At 41.1% G+C, this 17,395-nt stretch overlaps 1 protein-coding gene across 3 annotated transcripts in view; it reads left to right on the forward strand.

Annotated features, from left to right (window-relative positions):
- Positions 1-17,395, forward strand: part of CPNE4 (copine 4) — a 495,629-nt gene that overhangs the window by 437,303 nt on the left and 40,931 nt on the right. For all 3 annotated transcript variants that reach the window (XM_045503637.1, XM_045503636.1, XM_045503638.1), the window contains one exon: positions 11,495-11,593. In XM_045503637.1, coding sequence (XP_045359593.1) covers positions 11,495-11,593 — 99 coding nt within the window. The remainder of the gene's footprint in view (positions 1-11,494; positions 11,594-17,395) is intronic.

Below are 17,395 nucleotides of genomic sequence, written 5' to 3' on the forward strand. Positions count from 1 at the left end.
TGTGGAAAAACCCGAGTGATTATTACCAGACTCTACTCAGCCTTGCCCCACTCCTGTAAAATCCGATTCTTTGTTTCTGGACCCATATTGTCAGCCTACTGTCTCCTCACCTTAGATGGAGTCCCACAGAAGATACTCAGGCTGTCATACAGACAAACTTCTATTAGTCCTGCCCACAATTCCAGTGAAGATAGCTCCCAGAGATGGACATGCTCGAGGCTTCAGCCTTGACTGCCACTTCTAGAGCTGTAACTACACAATGTTTATTTGAGAAATTCTCCCCTCCATCTACATCCTGTATGTTACCATATTACTAGATCCAGCTTCAGTCTCTGCTCTACTATGAAGCTCTGTCTTTGCTTCTTATGGAACCCTGCCTGCCCTGCCAAACTCAGAAGTCCAAGTCAGAGTATTCATGTCACAATGGAGGAACTACTTTTAATTACCATGCTAACAGCTTGGTTAATGTCAGATGGCAATTGCCAGTGAGCAATCACAATGAAGTGATTAGAAGATAACCAAAGGGGTTTAGATCCTCTTCCCATGGACACACCCAGCCAAGGTCTGCCTGTGCCCAAGTCACAACCATCAAATAAAAAATTATATATATTTGATATTCTTCTTAAAGATATTTATGGTGCTGTAAACTACTAAACAAATATGGTGTTAAGGGTTGTCACGGCATTTTCACAAAAAAGAAGTGATCCCAAATACTAAGGAATGGATGAATTTCTCACAAATCCCTAATCATGGCTGTCCTGAAATATGATTGTATATATTTGCCTAAATCCTCCTTAAAATGCTGGAATATTGCCTGATTTCCCAAAAGCTACAGTTAAAAAACTGGTCTAGACTGAGTGATATGAGAACACAGTTTGATTCCTCCATTGTTAGCCCTTAATTTTGATGGTCTCAATTTAAAATTACATCTTTAAATGAACCTAGTAAGACCCCACCTGGATTAGTCATTCCAAGCAATTTCAAAGAGTTCTTATTATCAAAGAGAACATTAAAAATATATAAGTGTATTCTTCCCTGAGATAGGTCAGATATCATGAGTTAGCTGATTATTAAAAAAAAAAAGAAAGAAAAGAAAAGAAAAGAAAAGGATAAGGGGAAAAAAGCTTACCATTGGAAAGGCACCTGCAGAAGTATATTGTCAAGCTATAATAGTGTAATGGTATAATGGTATAATGATAAGAGCCCTGGATGTAGAGAAATGAAACCAGGTTCACAGCCTTATTCACCTCTTCCTACCTCTGCACTTGGAAATAGGCCACCTTCAGTTGCCTTATTGCATTTTATGATCATCATCTGTAAAAATGGACCCTTTTCTCAGGGTGAGGGTTTTGTGAGGATCATCATGAGACCATAAACGATTGACTTTTAGCTTTCCAAGGTGTATAAATATACCTAATAAAAGAGAACAAAGAGAGTATTATCACATTAATCAGGCATTGATAGTTAATTAAGAACTGTATTACTTTAGGAGCGCCTGGGTGGCTCAGTGGTTAAGTGTCCAACTGCAGCTCAGGTCATGATCTCGCAATTCATGGGTTTGAGTCCTGTATCAGTCTCTGTGCTGACAGCTCAGAGCCTGGAGCCTGCTTCAGATTCTGTGTTCCCCTCTCTCTCTACTCCTCCCCCACTCACACACTCTCTCTCAAAAATAATAAAATAAACATTAAAAAAATTTTTAAAGAGAATTGTATTACTTTAATATGATAGTCTCAGACTTTGAAGCAGAAGGTTGAAAAAGGAATAAAGATGTAATGCCATATAACTAGGGAATTCTGGATCTGGAAGGGACCTCACAGAACATTTGTTCCAATTTTCAATCCCCAGACACCCATTTTATAGAGAAGGAAACACAGAGAGATTGAGAAGCTTTCCTGGGATCTCACAGCACTACCTACAGAGCTCAGACTAGAACTTCGCTCTCCTGCTTCCCAGTGCCTAGCACCTATGACTACAATTGTTAAACTGTGTGCATAATCCCTTTTCCTACATTCCTACACCCATGTCCACAACCACCAAAGCTTATTATCCAGTTCAATTATGTCCTTTAATAAAAATTAACAAGATGATTGCAATACCTTCCCTTCCCTTTGCAATGTAGACAGGACTGAACACTTGGAGAACTGCCATCAACTTCACTCAGGGGGAGAGACCTTTTTCATTCAGTATCAAATATTTATCTGAGTTCTTACTTACCACTTACAGTGGTGACCACATAGTTGGAGATATTAAAGCAGATATAAACAGACTGCAATAGAAGCTTAAGGGGATGGTGTGACTAAGGAACCAAGAGAAATTTGACAGTGAATTCTGCTTCATCCAGACAAATGACAAGTATACAATATTAACAAAAATTAAAATGTGAAAAGTCAAGAGATCAGATTTCCTTCATCTACAAGAATTCTGCAGTGATCAGTGGCAGTTATATAGTTTTATGTTCCTGGTTTGGACAGCCCACCCTTCCTACCAGGAACTGGATCAGATTCTGTCCCTGAGAACTCTGATGTCAAAGTCAGCCATACTCTGAACACCAAATATTCTGTACTAGCAGTAGATAACTAACCTCTGTGTTTCTCAATTTCCTCATCTATAAAGGAGAGACAATTATAAAAGCTCTCCATTGGTAAGGTTACCTTGAGGATTAAATGAGTTTGACCATGTCAAATGCTTAGAACAATGCCAGGGACCAGGTGCCTGCATGGCTCAGTCGGTTAAGCATCCAACTGGGACTCAGGTCATGATCTCACAGTTCATGAGTTCGAGCCCCACGTCAGGCTCTGTGATGACAGCTCAGAGCCTGGAGCCTGCTTCAGATTCTGTGTCTCCCTCTGCCCCTACCCCACTTGTGTTCTGTCTCTCTCAAAAATAAATAAACATTTAAAAAATGTAAAAAAAAATCCAAATTCCAGGGACCAAGTACGTGTTCAATAAATGTTAGCATCTCAGTATGGGAATACCAAGTGTCACTGAAAACTCACTCCTAAATGTGAATATATGAATGCAAGGGAGGAGATGAAGAAAGGTGTGTCGATCAGGCTTAACCAGAAGAACGGAACTGGTGGGGGATATAGTTTAAGAGATGTATTGGAAGAAATTGGCTCACATGATTGTTGAGGTGACTAAACAAATCTGAAATCCCTAGAGCAAGGCCTTGCGAAGGGCAGACTGGCACTCCTAGGCATAAGCTGAAGTGACAGTCCAAGGCAGAATTCCTTCTTCCTCAACAAAGCCTCGGTTCTGCTCTTAAGACCTTTCAACTGATTGTATCAGGCTCACCCGGATTATCAAGTAAAGTCTCCTTTACTTTGTTTTTAACAGCTTTATTGAGATATAACTGATATACAGAGAACTGCACATATTTCATGCATGCAATTTGATGAATCTGGACATATGCAAACACCTATGATACAATCACCACAATCAAAATGATAGACATATCCAACACCTCCCAAATTGTCCTGTATCCTCACTTAACATGAGAGCTAGCCTTTCAACAAGTCTTTGAAGTGCATAATATAATATTGTTAACTATAGGGACTATGTTTTACAGCAGATCTCTAGAACATATTCATCTAGCATGAGAAACCTTATAAACATGGAACAACACCTTCTCTATCCCTCCCAACCCCCTCAGCCCTTGGCAATTACTATTGTAGTCTCTGTTTCATGAGTTCCATTCTTATATATACCTCATAAAAGTGGAATCAAGCCGTATTTATCCTTCTGTGACTAGCTTATATTACTTAGTACATTATCCATCCATGTTGTCAGAAATGTCAAGATTTCCTTCTTTTTTAAGGTTGAATAATATTCCATTGTGTATATATACCCCATTCTCTTTCTCATTCATCTGTCTGTGGATACTTGGGTTGTTTCCATATCTTAGCTATTGTGAATAGTGCTGCAGTGAACTTGGAAGTGCAGATATCTTCAAAACACTGACTTCAATTCTTTTGGATATATACCCAGAAGTGGAATTGCTAGATCATATGGTACTTATATTTTTAATTGTTTGAGAAACCTTTATATTGTTTTCCATAGCTATTAACATTCCCACCAACAGTGTATAAGGGTACCAATTTCTCCACATCCTTGTCAACAATTGTTATCTTTTGTTGTGTTTTTTTTTTCCCTAAGTAATGGCCATCCTAACAGATGTGAGGTGATATCTCATTACAGTTTTGATTTGCATTTCCCTGATAATTAATGTTGCTGAGCATCATTTCATATACCTATTGGCCAGTTGTATATCTTCTTTGGAGGAATGCCTATTCAAGTCCTTTGTCCATTTTTTAATTGGGCTATTTGGAGTTTTTTCACTGTTGAGTTGTAGGAGATACTTATATTCTTTGGAAATTAACCCCTTATCAGATATATAGTTTGAAAATATTTCTCCCATTTCAGAAGATGCCTTTCATTTTGTTGATTCCTTTCCTGGGTAGAAGCTTTTTAGTTTGACCTTGGTTTTGTTGCCTATGCTTTTGATGTCATATCCAAGAAATCATTACCAAGACCAATGTCACGAAGCTTTCTACCATGTTTTCGTCTTTAATTTTAATGGTTTCAGGTCTTATGTTTAAATCTTTAATCCATTTTGAGTTGATTTTTATGCTTAGAAAGGTTTTAATCAAATTCCTTTCCTTTCCTTTCCTTTCCTTTCCTTTCCTTTCCTTTCCTTTCCTTTCTTTCCCCTTTCTCTTTCTTTCTTTCTTTCTTTCTTTCTTTCTTTCTTCTTTCTTCTTTCTTCCTGCATTTGGATATCTAGTTTTCCCAACATCACTTGTTAAAGAGACTATCCTTCACTGTGTATTCATGATATCTTGTTAAAAATTAGTTGACCATATATGTGTGCATTTATTTCTGGGCTTTCTGTTCCGTCTCATTAGCCTACAGGTTTGTCTTTATGCCAGTGCCATGCTGTTTTAATCACTGTAGCTTTGTGATATATTTTGGAGTTAGAATTATAGTGCATCCAGCTTTGTTCTTTTTTCTTAAGATTGCTTTGGCTCTTCTGTGTTGATAAATTCAACACCATTTCATGATAAAATGCTCAACAAACTAGGTGTAAAGGAATGTACCTCCAAAGTAATAAACGCCATGGTTAACAACATACTCAATGGTGAAAACTGAAAGCTTTTCCTGTAAGATCAGGAACAAGATAAGGATTCCCCCTTTCTACTCAACACAATATTCGAAATCCTTTCCAGAACAATTAGGAAAGAAAAAAAAAACAAAAGAAATATAAATAGGAAAAGAAGTTGTAAAATTATCTGTTTGCAGATGACATGATTCCCATATGTAGAAAACCCTATAGACTCCACCAAAAAGAACTACTAGAATTAATACACAAATTCAGTAAACTTGCAGGATACAAAATTAATATACAAAAGTCAGTTGTGTTTCTACATACTAACAATGAACAATCCAAAAAGGAAATTAAGAAAACAGTCTTATTGGGGCACCTGGATGGCTCAGTTGGTTGGGCGTCCGACTTCAGCTCAGGTCATGATCTCACAGCTTGTGGGTTCAGGCCCTACATCAGGCTCTGTTCTGACAGCTCAAAGCCTGGAGCCTGCTTCCAATTCTGTGTCTCCTTCTCTCTTTGCCCCTACCCCACTCATGCTCTGTCTCTGTCTCTCAAAAATAAACATTAAAAAAATTAAAAAAAAAAAAAAGAAAACAGTCTTATTTACAATAACATCAAAAATAATAAAACACTTAGGAATAAACTTAATCAAAGAGGCTAAAAGTTGCACATTGGAAATGACAAAACATCGATGAAATTAAAGGAGACACAAATAAATGGAAAGACATTCTGTGTTCATGTACTAGAAGACTTAATACCATTCAAAATATCCATACTACTCTAAGTGGTCTATAGATTCAATGTTGTCTCCATCAAAATCCCAATGGTGTGTTTTTGTTTTTGTTTTTGTTTTTGTTTTTGTTTTAGAAATAGAAGAACGATCCTGAAATTCATATGGAATCCACAAAGTCTCCTTTATTTTAAAGTCAACTGACTATGAACTGATTAACTGTGTCTATACAATATTTCACTACAACACCTAGATTAGTGTTTGATTAAGTCACCGGGGACTGTAGCCTCACCAAGTTGACACATAAAACTGACCATCACAAAAGGCTAATGAAAAATAAGATGACATATCTTTCTTCTAATGCGCTCAATGCAAATGTCCAATAAGAACCAGATGGAGTAGTACAGACCCTCAAGACGCACCTATCCATGCATTTCACAGACCAAGCTAAGGACCCCAGAGACAATGTGCACGCTGCTATCGATGCAGCCCCTTGCGTGGGAACAGTGAACAGGTTCTCTCTGTTGCTTGGTGTGTTTATTGAGCTTTGGAGAATCCAAATAATTTATAGTTTCAATCACAGAATGGAGTTGTTTACACAGAGCAAACTAACAAGACCTAAATTCTGAATTTCCGCTTCCATTAAAAGGCAGTATGGTATAACAGAAAATATATCACCTGTGCATCAGGCGCCTGGATTCAAATCCATCTTTGTCACTTTCTAGGTGTCCAGTCAAGTCACTTAACCTCTCTAAGCCTGTGAATGGCCATTACCTGTGAATGGTAAAAATACTATTGTCATTTCAACGTTATCGTAAAGGATTAAAGACCATAAACCAAGTGGCATGAGTTCATAAAACATGATCAGTTAAGACATGCTATGAACTTCTTTTAGTTCGGAGATTATCTAGTGTTAGCTGAGTAGTCTTGGGAAATTTACTTTCCTTCTCTGTGTCTCAGTTTCCTCATCTGTGATATGAGCATAACAATAAATTGTTCTGGGGATTAAATGAGTTGATATGTATCTTTTCATATATAAAATTAATTTATATAAACTGTGTGCTCAGAATAGTGCCTGGTACACAGTAAGCACTATATAGGTTGCAATTATTATAATTTTCCGTTGATGTGGTAGCTGTGAAATGAGGGACATGGAACACCTGGATTTTAGTCCCAGCCCTGCACTGGGTGAATGCACAGAAGCCACTGCACTTCTCTGCCATCATTTCCTCCTGTGTAAAATGAAGGAGTTGATTGGACTGTCTGCGGCACTCAGACATTGTAAGATCGCATGCTAAATTCCACTGAGAGATGCAGGGACTTGAGAAGACTTCTGGCTCATAGAGTCTCCAGCTGCTGATCTCTCACAGATCTGTCAAGGCTTCCTTATTGATTCACACCAAGAATCCTGCCTCGGTCTTGGTTTTTCTGCAGGGCAGTTGATCTGTTTACTTTGCACCAAGATGTGTTCCTCTGTCAGCCTCCTCGGAGCTGTCACAAGCCAGCTGCATGGCAGGGAGAGAAGGAAAAAGTGTTTTTGTTTTTCTGCTTCACTGTGTCTTCCTTCCTTTAGGGTCCCTTCTGAAAAAGGCCAAAACAGAATTCTGTGTCTGCCGTAATGAGACATGCTAGCCAATCGAAGAAGCAGGGCCCATGTCAGTGACAGGGCCTGCCCCAGGGAGGCCAGGATTAGAGCCCCGTCAAGCCTGACTCAGCCTCCAGTCCATGGGGCTTCAGTGGTCACTCCCTTTCTGCCCCTGACATATAGCACATTACAAACATCCTGAATGCTGTGGTTGGCAGGTGGAAGGAGGGGACAGTAACTAACTAAAGCATGACAGGAAATCTAAGGGAGGGCAAAAAAAGAGTGACATGTGGTTTTTGCCTAAGATTATGTGGCAGACTGAAATTCTACATACATCCTGTCTTGCTTTTTCTGTATTATACTGTGACTAGGGAGGCAGGAAGGAGGGACTCCCACCTCTTTCGTCAAGGCAGAAGAGTTATAAAGGCTGCTTCCATTTCTTCTCTCTCATGTGCTTCTGCCCCCTTTGTCTTTTTATCTGCTCCTCCCCAGAGGTAGAAGAATATCTGAGTGTCAGACTCAGGTGTCCCATGGTTGTATTTATGACCAGGCAATGTTATGAGCTTTAAAGACAGGGTCCCAAGAACTGCCCTTCTTTCTTTCTGTGTCCCAGCCCGTGTCATAAACGTCTAAGGAGGGACTGGCAAACAGGGAGAAGAACACCTGGTTGTAAGTAACTGCAGATCAACTGACTGTGTTCAACAACGTGATATTTATAATACGCATTCTGAACGGATTTTTCCAAATGACTGACTGATTGATTGGTTCCCCTGGCCATTAGAATAAATGAGGTAGAACTTCATCCTACTTTGAATTAAAAAGGGAGTTCTCATCACTCCTAACAAACACTGCATTGCTTATCATTTCCATCAGAAAGAGCTAAGCCTTTCATTGACATAGGTTATTTTGCAACCTATACAGCTCCAAATAATCTTAGCATCTCCAAGGGAGAAGAAAACTCAAAAGAACATCCCACCCAGTCCTCTATAACATTCTCCACTTGGCTTTCTCTACCACGTTTTTGGGGAATAGTTTCTTCTTGAACATTTCCAGTAATAAAACACTCACTCTTACACAGATGACTATTTCTGAACAGGTATAATTCTTTGTTACTTCCTTGTAACTTCCTCACCACTTCCTCCCCGCTTTTGGAGTCAGACAAAGTAAATTGAAATACCTTTTCCTATGACAGCACTTTAAATGGTTCTCAGACTAGGTTATGCTGTAATGATCTCAGTGAATCCTTTCATGTAGACACAAATGTCCATCCTGGATCATCTGGGGACTCTGCTGCACATTTCCCTCACTTAGAGACTAAGGTTAAGATAACAGATACTATTAGTAGTTTACTTTTAGCATCTACCAATTGAGTAAACATGCAATGACCGAAAAGTTAGTGTAACTTGAGTAATGGTTTCAACTGAATTTTAATTGTTATTCTCCAACTTCCTGGGATTGAAGTTTCTTTCAAAACCTAAATAGGATATCTTGAGTTCTAACTCCATGTACTCCAGAAGTTGATACCCTCCCCAGTGTTTCTGTGGGGTTCCATTCCTTGGAGTTATCTGTCTGACTCTCCCTCCACAGCCCTTCTCCCCCAAGTTCTCAATCCCTGTGGGCCATATCACACTGCAGTCTGGTCTGCTTGTCCCAAAACATGGACACAGCCCCTCTCCTTTATTCTCCAAGTCACCACCAGAAAATGCTATAATGGGTGGCAGATTTACTAGAGTCTTAAGGATAACAGGGAAGAGGAAGTAGAGAGGGCACCTGACTATTAGAAGAGGAAGTAGACAGGGTCAAATGACTTGACCTTTGAAAATTAGACCTCACAGTTTCCAAAGTTCCTTACCTGTCTCCTACTTTCCCCAACCCCAATGTCAGGCCCATCTTCAGCTCTCTGATGAATCCTTGCCTAATTTCTTCTCAACCCACACCACTGGGCCCCATGTCTATGTCTCTAGTTACAAAGGGAAAATTCAACTTGACATTACTTTATTCAGCAGAGCAGCTGAGCTCCCTTTGTCTTAACCTCTACCATTTTGATTTATTCTAATACAATCTCCTTCATAACAAGGACTTCTTAATATGTTTTACAAGTGAAAGAATTATCTACCATAGCCTCCACATTAAAAGAGAAAGCAAAAGTTGAGAAATTAGTTTTTCTTTAAGATGCCTCAAAAAATTTTGTAGCAAATGCTTTTTGTTCCAATCAACTTCATATTAAAGAAAATTTGAAATGTTGTATGCATGGATTGTAAAGGGTGAATTTGGGGATATCCAGGAAGTCAGATCATGAAAGTCCTTAGAAGACCTGTTAGCTTATATGCATTTTTTTATTTTAAGCAGGAAATTAGCCTGATTGGTGGATTAGCATTGGGGGTTTGGGGGTGGGGAGCATAAGAGAGAGGGCAAGGAGACCAGCCAGTGCTGGAGTCCAGCCATAGGGGACGGAATGCACAGGAGTTGGTGTGGGAGCTAGGACTAGGCAAGGTATCAGGAATGACACTCGGTTTTCTCTTTGTAGCAACTGGTTGAGTGTTGGCACAATTCACCATGACAGAAAATAAATGAGCAGAAATCAATGGGCGGGGGGATTATGTTTCTTTTTGGACACAATTCATTTTAGGTCTGAGGCATCCCACAGATCAGAGAAAGGAGTTAAGTCAGGTTTTTCAGGCAGGACTGGCCAGAGAGGTCTGCATCCTGAGGAAGGACCAGGTTGCCTCTTAGAACCCCAATATTCCAGGGGAAACTTTGGAGTAAAAGATCCCTTTTGCTGCCTTCATCTTATTCGAGGTCTGGGACTTCCTTGGTGCAAATCACTAGCTTAATATATGGAAGTGACATCTACAGCGCTTGAGACTGAGACCTTATTCCACAACCTGCACCCTGGAAAAAATGGAGAATTCCTTCTTCACCTATGTATGTGTAACCAAACAGAGGGAGGGCTATTGATTTAATCTGAGTCACTGTACAGAGTGTTGCTTGGGGGCCCAGAATTTAACCTCAATATTGCTTGAAAGAGCCTTCTTGTAGAAGTGAGTGTCTCATTGTGATGGATGCCTGACATTTACCAGTGTGACTTACCTGTCACTGTTTTCCACCCATTTTTCATATGGGTACCGTTAAAAGATTTCACTTGTTTGCCTTCTTATGCAGCATTATTAGCATCATGCTTTTGCCTTCAGAAAAAAAATAGAAAAAGAAAATGTGATTAGTATTGTCCCATTCAAATCATTAAACCTAAACTGCCATCGTAGAAGCTACAGACATGGAGTCAGGCATCAGTTTCCAGCTCTAGACCAGGGAGGCTCTCTGCTGTGGGGAAGAACACTGGAATTGGAGTTAGGACATCTGCCTTCCCATCCCAGATTTCCATTCACTAGATAGTCCTTCAGTGAGTCACTCATACCGTTTTGGTCCTGTTAGTCTTATCTGAAAAATGGGCAAATTATTAGTCACTGATGAATCACAGGGCTGCTTTGAGATTGTGGTGGCAAGACTAAGTAAAGACTCTAGAAACCACTGGGAGTGAAATCTTGCCATTTGCAACAGCATAGATGGATCTACAGAGCATAATGCTAAGTGAAAGAAGGCAGGAAAGAAAAATGCATATGATTTCACCCAGATGTGGAATTTAAGAAACAAAACAAATGAACAGAGGGGGAAACGAGAGAGACAAAGCAAGAAACAAACTCTTAATGATAGAGAACAAACTGATGGTTGCTGGGGACGTGGGGGGGGGGATGGGTGAAATAGGTGAAGGGGATTAAGAGTACACTTACCACGATGAGCACTGAATGATGTATAGCATTGTTGAAATCACTATATTGTACACCTGAAACTAATATAACACTGTATGTTAACTACACACTGGAATTAAAAATTAAAAACTTAATTAAAAAAAAAAACTATAGAAACCAAAGGGATACTACATCCCGAATGCCACAATCTAAGAGTGCTGGGCTTTTGGCATCTCTCATCAGTTCTTCCTCATAAAGTTCACACTGCCTTCAGCTACTGTGGATGCATTCTTAATTTTTTTTTTAAAGATACTTCCTTTCTCTTGCAGTGCATAGTATGGGACTGGGACTCCAATGGCAAACATGACTTCATTGGAGAATTCACCTCGACATTCAAAGAGATGAGAGGAGCAATGGAAGGGAAACAGGTAAGTGGTAAAACCACGCATGCTATTTCCCCACACACTTCTCTCATGATGCATCCTTAGCACCCTCTATACATGGAACAGCAGGAGGCGAGACCTCAATACTTGATTAAATGTGACAAGTAGGGAGCATGGGGGGATTTGAGTACCTAGAGTCGAGTACTAGCCCCACCCAAAGCAACCAGTGTGACCTTGGACAAGACACTGCCTCTGTGTGGTACAGTTTCTCCATCAATAAAACCGAGGGGTCAGATGAGAATGTTTCTCGTTTCCCTTAGCTGTATAGCCTGTATAGACTCAGTTTTCTCTGTGCCTCAGTTGTCTCACTTAAAAAATGAGGGTGGTTGGGGCGCCTGGGTGGCGCAGTCGGTTAAGCGTCCGACTTCAGCCAGGTCACGAACTCGCGGTCCGTGAGTTCGAGCCCCGCGTCGGGCTCTGGGCTGATGGCTCAGAGCCTGGAGCCTGTTTCCGATTCTGTGTCTCCCTCTCTCTCTGCCCCTCCCCCGTTCATGCTCTGTCTCTCTCTGTCCCAAAAATAAATAAACGTTGAAAAAAAAAAAATTTAAAAAAAAAAAAAAATGAGGGTGGTAATTGTACCTACCTAATAGAATTTTGTGAAGATTAAATGAGATAATCCACGGTATTCACTTAGCAGAGTGCCTGGCATGCAGCTAGTACTTCCAAAATATCTGCTTCTAGTAATACTATTCTTTCCATGACTTGGTGGCATTCAGTGCGCATTTAGTGCTTTGGAAAAGTTATTGGATTCCTCCAAATTTTCATTATGGACACTAGATTTTCATTTGGCTTCTCCATTTCACTCTCACACACTGGATACCAAGACACGTACCCAAACACTGCCATATACCACAGAGGCACATAGGGATTTCACTGCACCAGACACAAAGCTAAACTTCCTCTGCATTTCTTTCAGACACACATGCATTCACATATCAATAAATTGATCAGTCAGTTGCTGTCATCTGGACCCTAACCATGGAACTGCTGTTCTCACCTGTTCAGTGTTCACCTGCCCAATTTCCAACTACAAAACCTGTATCTTTTTGCCTGAGGGCTTTGTCTGGTGACTGGGGCCCATTCATCCCAGGGCCCACAGGAGACTGAGGTATGAGGGTAGGTGTAGCTCCTTCTAGGGAGTGGCCCTCAACAAATAATTCATGGGGGAAAGGGGAGTATAAATACCCAGCTCTCTTGCCCCACAGGTAGCAGAACTTGGAGTGCGTGTTCTATGCAGCTTCCCAGGGTTCCCCAGTGGGAATAGGCCCTGGTGGCCACAGTGGTAACTGACCCGCACACCTTTTTGGCAGCCTCCGCATCTCAATTCCCTACTCCTTGATTGGTACTTTCTGGTATTACCTCCCAAGTGAACCATTTACACTTAAATCCTTGCCTCTGGGGCACTCAAACCAAAATACCTGACATTCTTACTCTGGGACCCACTGTCCCCATGGAGCAGAAAAGAGTGACAGCTGACCATTCAGTGGCTTTGAGAAAGGTCTTTTCCCTAGAGATAAGATCCTATACCCGGCCTGGTCAGAGGTGCTGATTACAGAAATGTCACAACTCATTTTTCAAGTCTCTTCTTTCAGATATAAGGTCAAGATATACCTAGACTGGATGGGAATAAACTAACATGCTTGAGAATGGAAGCTTAATCTAAATCGGACCGTTTGTTGAGTACTTACATTTGGTCTAGAAAATCAAGGGCAGCTTTTTTCATAACTCCCACAAAACCTGGTGTATATCCTCTATTAAATATCCAGTATTGCAAGCAACTTGTGAAACACGCAGAGATCTTCCCCACGAGCAGGCATGCAGAGTTTCAGGGCCATAGTCAAAATCACACTAAATTATAAGTGCGTCACACCCAGGATAACAAGGAAGATAGCCAGAGAAGTTGTTGCTCTGTTGAACCAGGCCCCGCTGTGCTAATAAATCAATGAGTTATCAATACCACCTACTAGAGTTCTAAAAATTTTAATAAAGTTGTACCTTATTCTCCTCTACAAGTAGAAATAGCCAAATCAATAAATGTGAGAAACGTGTCGTCTTTAGGCTCCTAAGAGGGTGTTAAAAGTAAAATTATAGCATATATTATCATTGAAAAACACCAAAGTCTGATGCTTTCAAACAAACAGAAATGAATCCTCAAGTCCCACTGAGGAAATGGATCATATGATATGGCACTTTTCTGTATCACCAGAAAGATTTTATTTGGTCCCATCACTCAGCCCCATTTGGGTGCATTTACACTGTGGGAAATGTTCTCTTATTTACTGATTCTACTAATATTTATAAGGAACACCTACTAAGCACCAATCTCTAGGTGTGTCATGACTGTGCATCAGAGTACAATATAGACATGAATCAAACAAAAAATAAAAATGTTATTACAGCTTGTGACAAATGCTATAAAAAACTGAACCAGTTCAGTATAAAGGTATGGTATTGGAAAGATAATCTGAAATGGCAGCATTTAAGCTGAGGTCCCTTAAAGATGAAAAAAGCCAACCATGTAACAAGCAAGAGAAAAGCATAAAGGCCAAGGGAATCTTACATTACAAAGTCCTGAATGAGGAAAGAGCTTGGTGTGATTAAAGATGTGGAAAGAGACTAGTGTATCTGGAGCAGACAGCATGCACGGGATGTGGTCAAAGACAGAAGCAAGGGCCAGGAAAAGCACATTCTAATATCTTGAAGAAAAGAGTTTCAATTTTCCTCTAACTGAAAAAGAGACAGCTTTGTGCTCTCCAGGACAGGAGCCACGAGCTACATGTGAGTATTTTAGCCTCACTTTTAATTAATTAAAAATTTGAGTTTCAATTTCAATTCCTGAGTTACATTAGCCACACTCCAAGTACCCCATCACCTCCTATGGCTAGTGGCTTCAATGTTGGTTGGTGCAAATATAGAATATTTCCATCATTGCAGAAAGTTCTACTGGACAGTGGTGCAAAGGAGTCCAAGCTAGAGAATGACATGACGGGTTTTAACTTTTTTAAAAGATTATTCTGGCTACTGTGTACATAATCCATTCTAGAGAGAAGACAGTGAAGCAGACCTGTCAGAAGGCAAGACAAGAGGTAACAATGACTTAGGCTAACAAAGTGGTAATGGAGATGGAGAGAAGTAGAGAGATTTAAGATGGATTTTGGAGACAGGGGCTAAGACATGTTGAGGGTTTGGATATGAGGGGGATAGATGGGTAAATGTGGGTGCCATTTCCTGAGTAAGGAAGTCTTGTTTCAGGGAGGTCCAGTTGTGTGGAAAGTTCAAGAATGGAGTTCGGGAAACTGGCACTCAGGGGAGAGGCCTACCTGGAGATGTATTTTGGAGCCGTCAGTAAACAGAAGTGGTTGATGTTAAGAGAATGGAGGATAGGGAGACAGATAGAGGAGGGTTGAACCCTGAGGAATCTCAGTAAGTAGAAACAGAGACAAAAAGAGGAGGCATCATCCTCTTTTAAGCTCCTTCCTATGAGAGTCATGGTTCTGCAGGTGCAGGGTAAATTCTTGATTAACTTGGATGAATTCTTGGGTGGCCTTCATGAACAGCCTTAGTCTGAGGTGGCCAAAAGGGAGACTTGCAAGAAGAACAAATAGGAGAGTCCCTCCAAGATCCTCCCCGTGGAAGCCTGCATTAATAGGCCAGGTTTTGGAGCGGGACTGACAGGTACCAACCCCAGTTTACCAGTTGCCACCCATATGACCTGAGCCTCATCTTTAGTCTACAAAAGTGGGTTGTAGGGAGAGTTAAGTGGGATTGTAGATGTAAGGCACATACCCCATAGTTACTTGAAAACTTTATCCCAAGACAGATGCAAACTACTTACACCTGGTTCATCAGCATCCCCTTCCCACCCAACAGGCATGAAAGCCCCAAGTGCCTGCGGGCTCCGACTCAGCTTCCTTGGAGCCCTTGTCTGGCTGCACCAACCCATCCTCCACTACTGGTCTGCCTTAGCCTGAGAAATGAGTGCACTTTTCATGGATTATCATTATAATTCTTTTTTTTTATTTTTTAATGTTTATTTGAGAGTAAAAGAGAGAGAGAGAGAACAGGGGAGAGGCAGATAGAGAGGGAGATACAGAATCTGAAACAGGTTCCAGACTCTGAGCTGTCAGCAGGGAGTCCAATGTGGGGCTCAAACCCACATACCGCAAGATCATGACCTGAGCCAAAGTCGGACCCTTAACCAACTGAGCCACCCAGGTGCCCCTATCATTATAATTCTTAATAGAATTTGAAATCTAACTCAAAGTTTCATTTGTTATGTCCTGCTTTGTTGAAGAAATTGAGGTTAATGGGAATGATTGAAAACAACAAAGGGACCATCACAGCCTCACTTTCTAAGTGTTACGGTAAATCCCCACACTACTTGTTCATACTGTGACATTAGAGGAAGATTTGGGGGAAAGGCAATTTCAGTTTTGATGGGTTTGGGAGGGGCTTGGGGTGCTTTGTCTGAAAACACTAAATCTGCTTTGAGACAAGCTAGAATTCTTGCTTATCAAGAGCTTGCCACATGGAGAGCAGATTAGAAGAGAACCTAAGAGAGGGAAGAAAGACAACCATCATGATGGTGGAAAGATTAGGCCTTTGAAACAAAACAGGGTTGGAGATGTCCTGATTTCAGATTCAGTTTGACTCTTCTCTCTTCCTCTCTTCCTCTCACGCTCTCTTCCTCTCACCCTCCCTTCCTTCCTTCCTTTCTCTTTTTATTTCCTTCCTTTTATGGAAGGAGTTTTAGAGAGCCCTTAGCCAGTACAGGATTCCTTTCTTCCTAACTCTTACATTGTTGCCCAGTCCCTACTGGAACTTCCCCAGTGTTGAGAAACTACTGTTCTCAGTTATCTGTTGCTGAGGAACAAATTAGCCCAAAACTTTCCGGCAGAAAATAATGATCATTATTTACTCACAATTGTTGGCAATTTAGGCTGAGTTGACCTGGGGCAGCTCCTCACCACTCTACATGATGTCAGCTGAACTCACTCATGCATCTGTGCCTCCGCAGCTGGGATGGCGGAGACGTTTCTCATGTACTCTTTTATTCTCCAGGAGAGCAGCCTAAACTTTTTTACATGGTGGTAAAAACCTCCCAGCAGCAAGAGGATGGCAGGCCCCAATGCCCAGACACTTTTTAATCCTCTGCTCATACCACTTTTGCTAATGTCCCATTGGCCAAAACAAGTCCCATGACTAACCTCACCGTCATTGTGGGAGGGAACTGCACAAATACACAGACACTGAGAGGAATGGGTCACTGGGAGCCAATGCTGCTTCGGTCTACCCCACTCACATCTGCCTGAGAAACTGCTTTATTTTCAGGGGGTGCCTGGGTGGCTCAATCACTTTAACGTCGGACTCTTAATTTTGGCTCAGGTCCTGGTATCACGGTTCGTGAGATCGAGCACTGCATTGGCCTCTGTGTCACAATGCGGAGCTTGCTTGGGATTCTCTCTCTCCCTCTGTCCCTGCCCCGCTCTCTTTCTTTCTCTCTCAAAATAAATAAATAAACTTTAAAAATTTTTTTTTCAACGTTTATTTTTATTTTTGGGACAGAGAGAGACAGAGCATGAACGGGGGAGGGGCAGAGAGAGAGGGAGACACAGAATCGGAAACAGGCTCCAGGCTCTGACCCGTCAGCCCAGAGCCCGACGCGGGGCTCGAACTCACGGACCGTGAGATCGTGACCTGGCTGAAGTCGGACGCTTAACCGACTGCGCCACCCAGGCGCCCCTAAAATTTTTTAAAAAGAAAGAAATTGCTTTACTTTCAGATACC

This window comes from Leopardus geoffroyi, chromosome C2, assembly GCF_018350155.1.
Source record: "Leopardus geoffroyi isolate Oge1 chromosome C2, O.geoffroyi_Oge1_pat1.0, whole genome shotgun sequence".
In the NCBI taxonomy this organism is placed as follows: Eukaryota; Metazoa; Chordata; class Mammalia; order Carnivora; family Felidae; genus Leopardus; species Leopardus geoffroyi.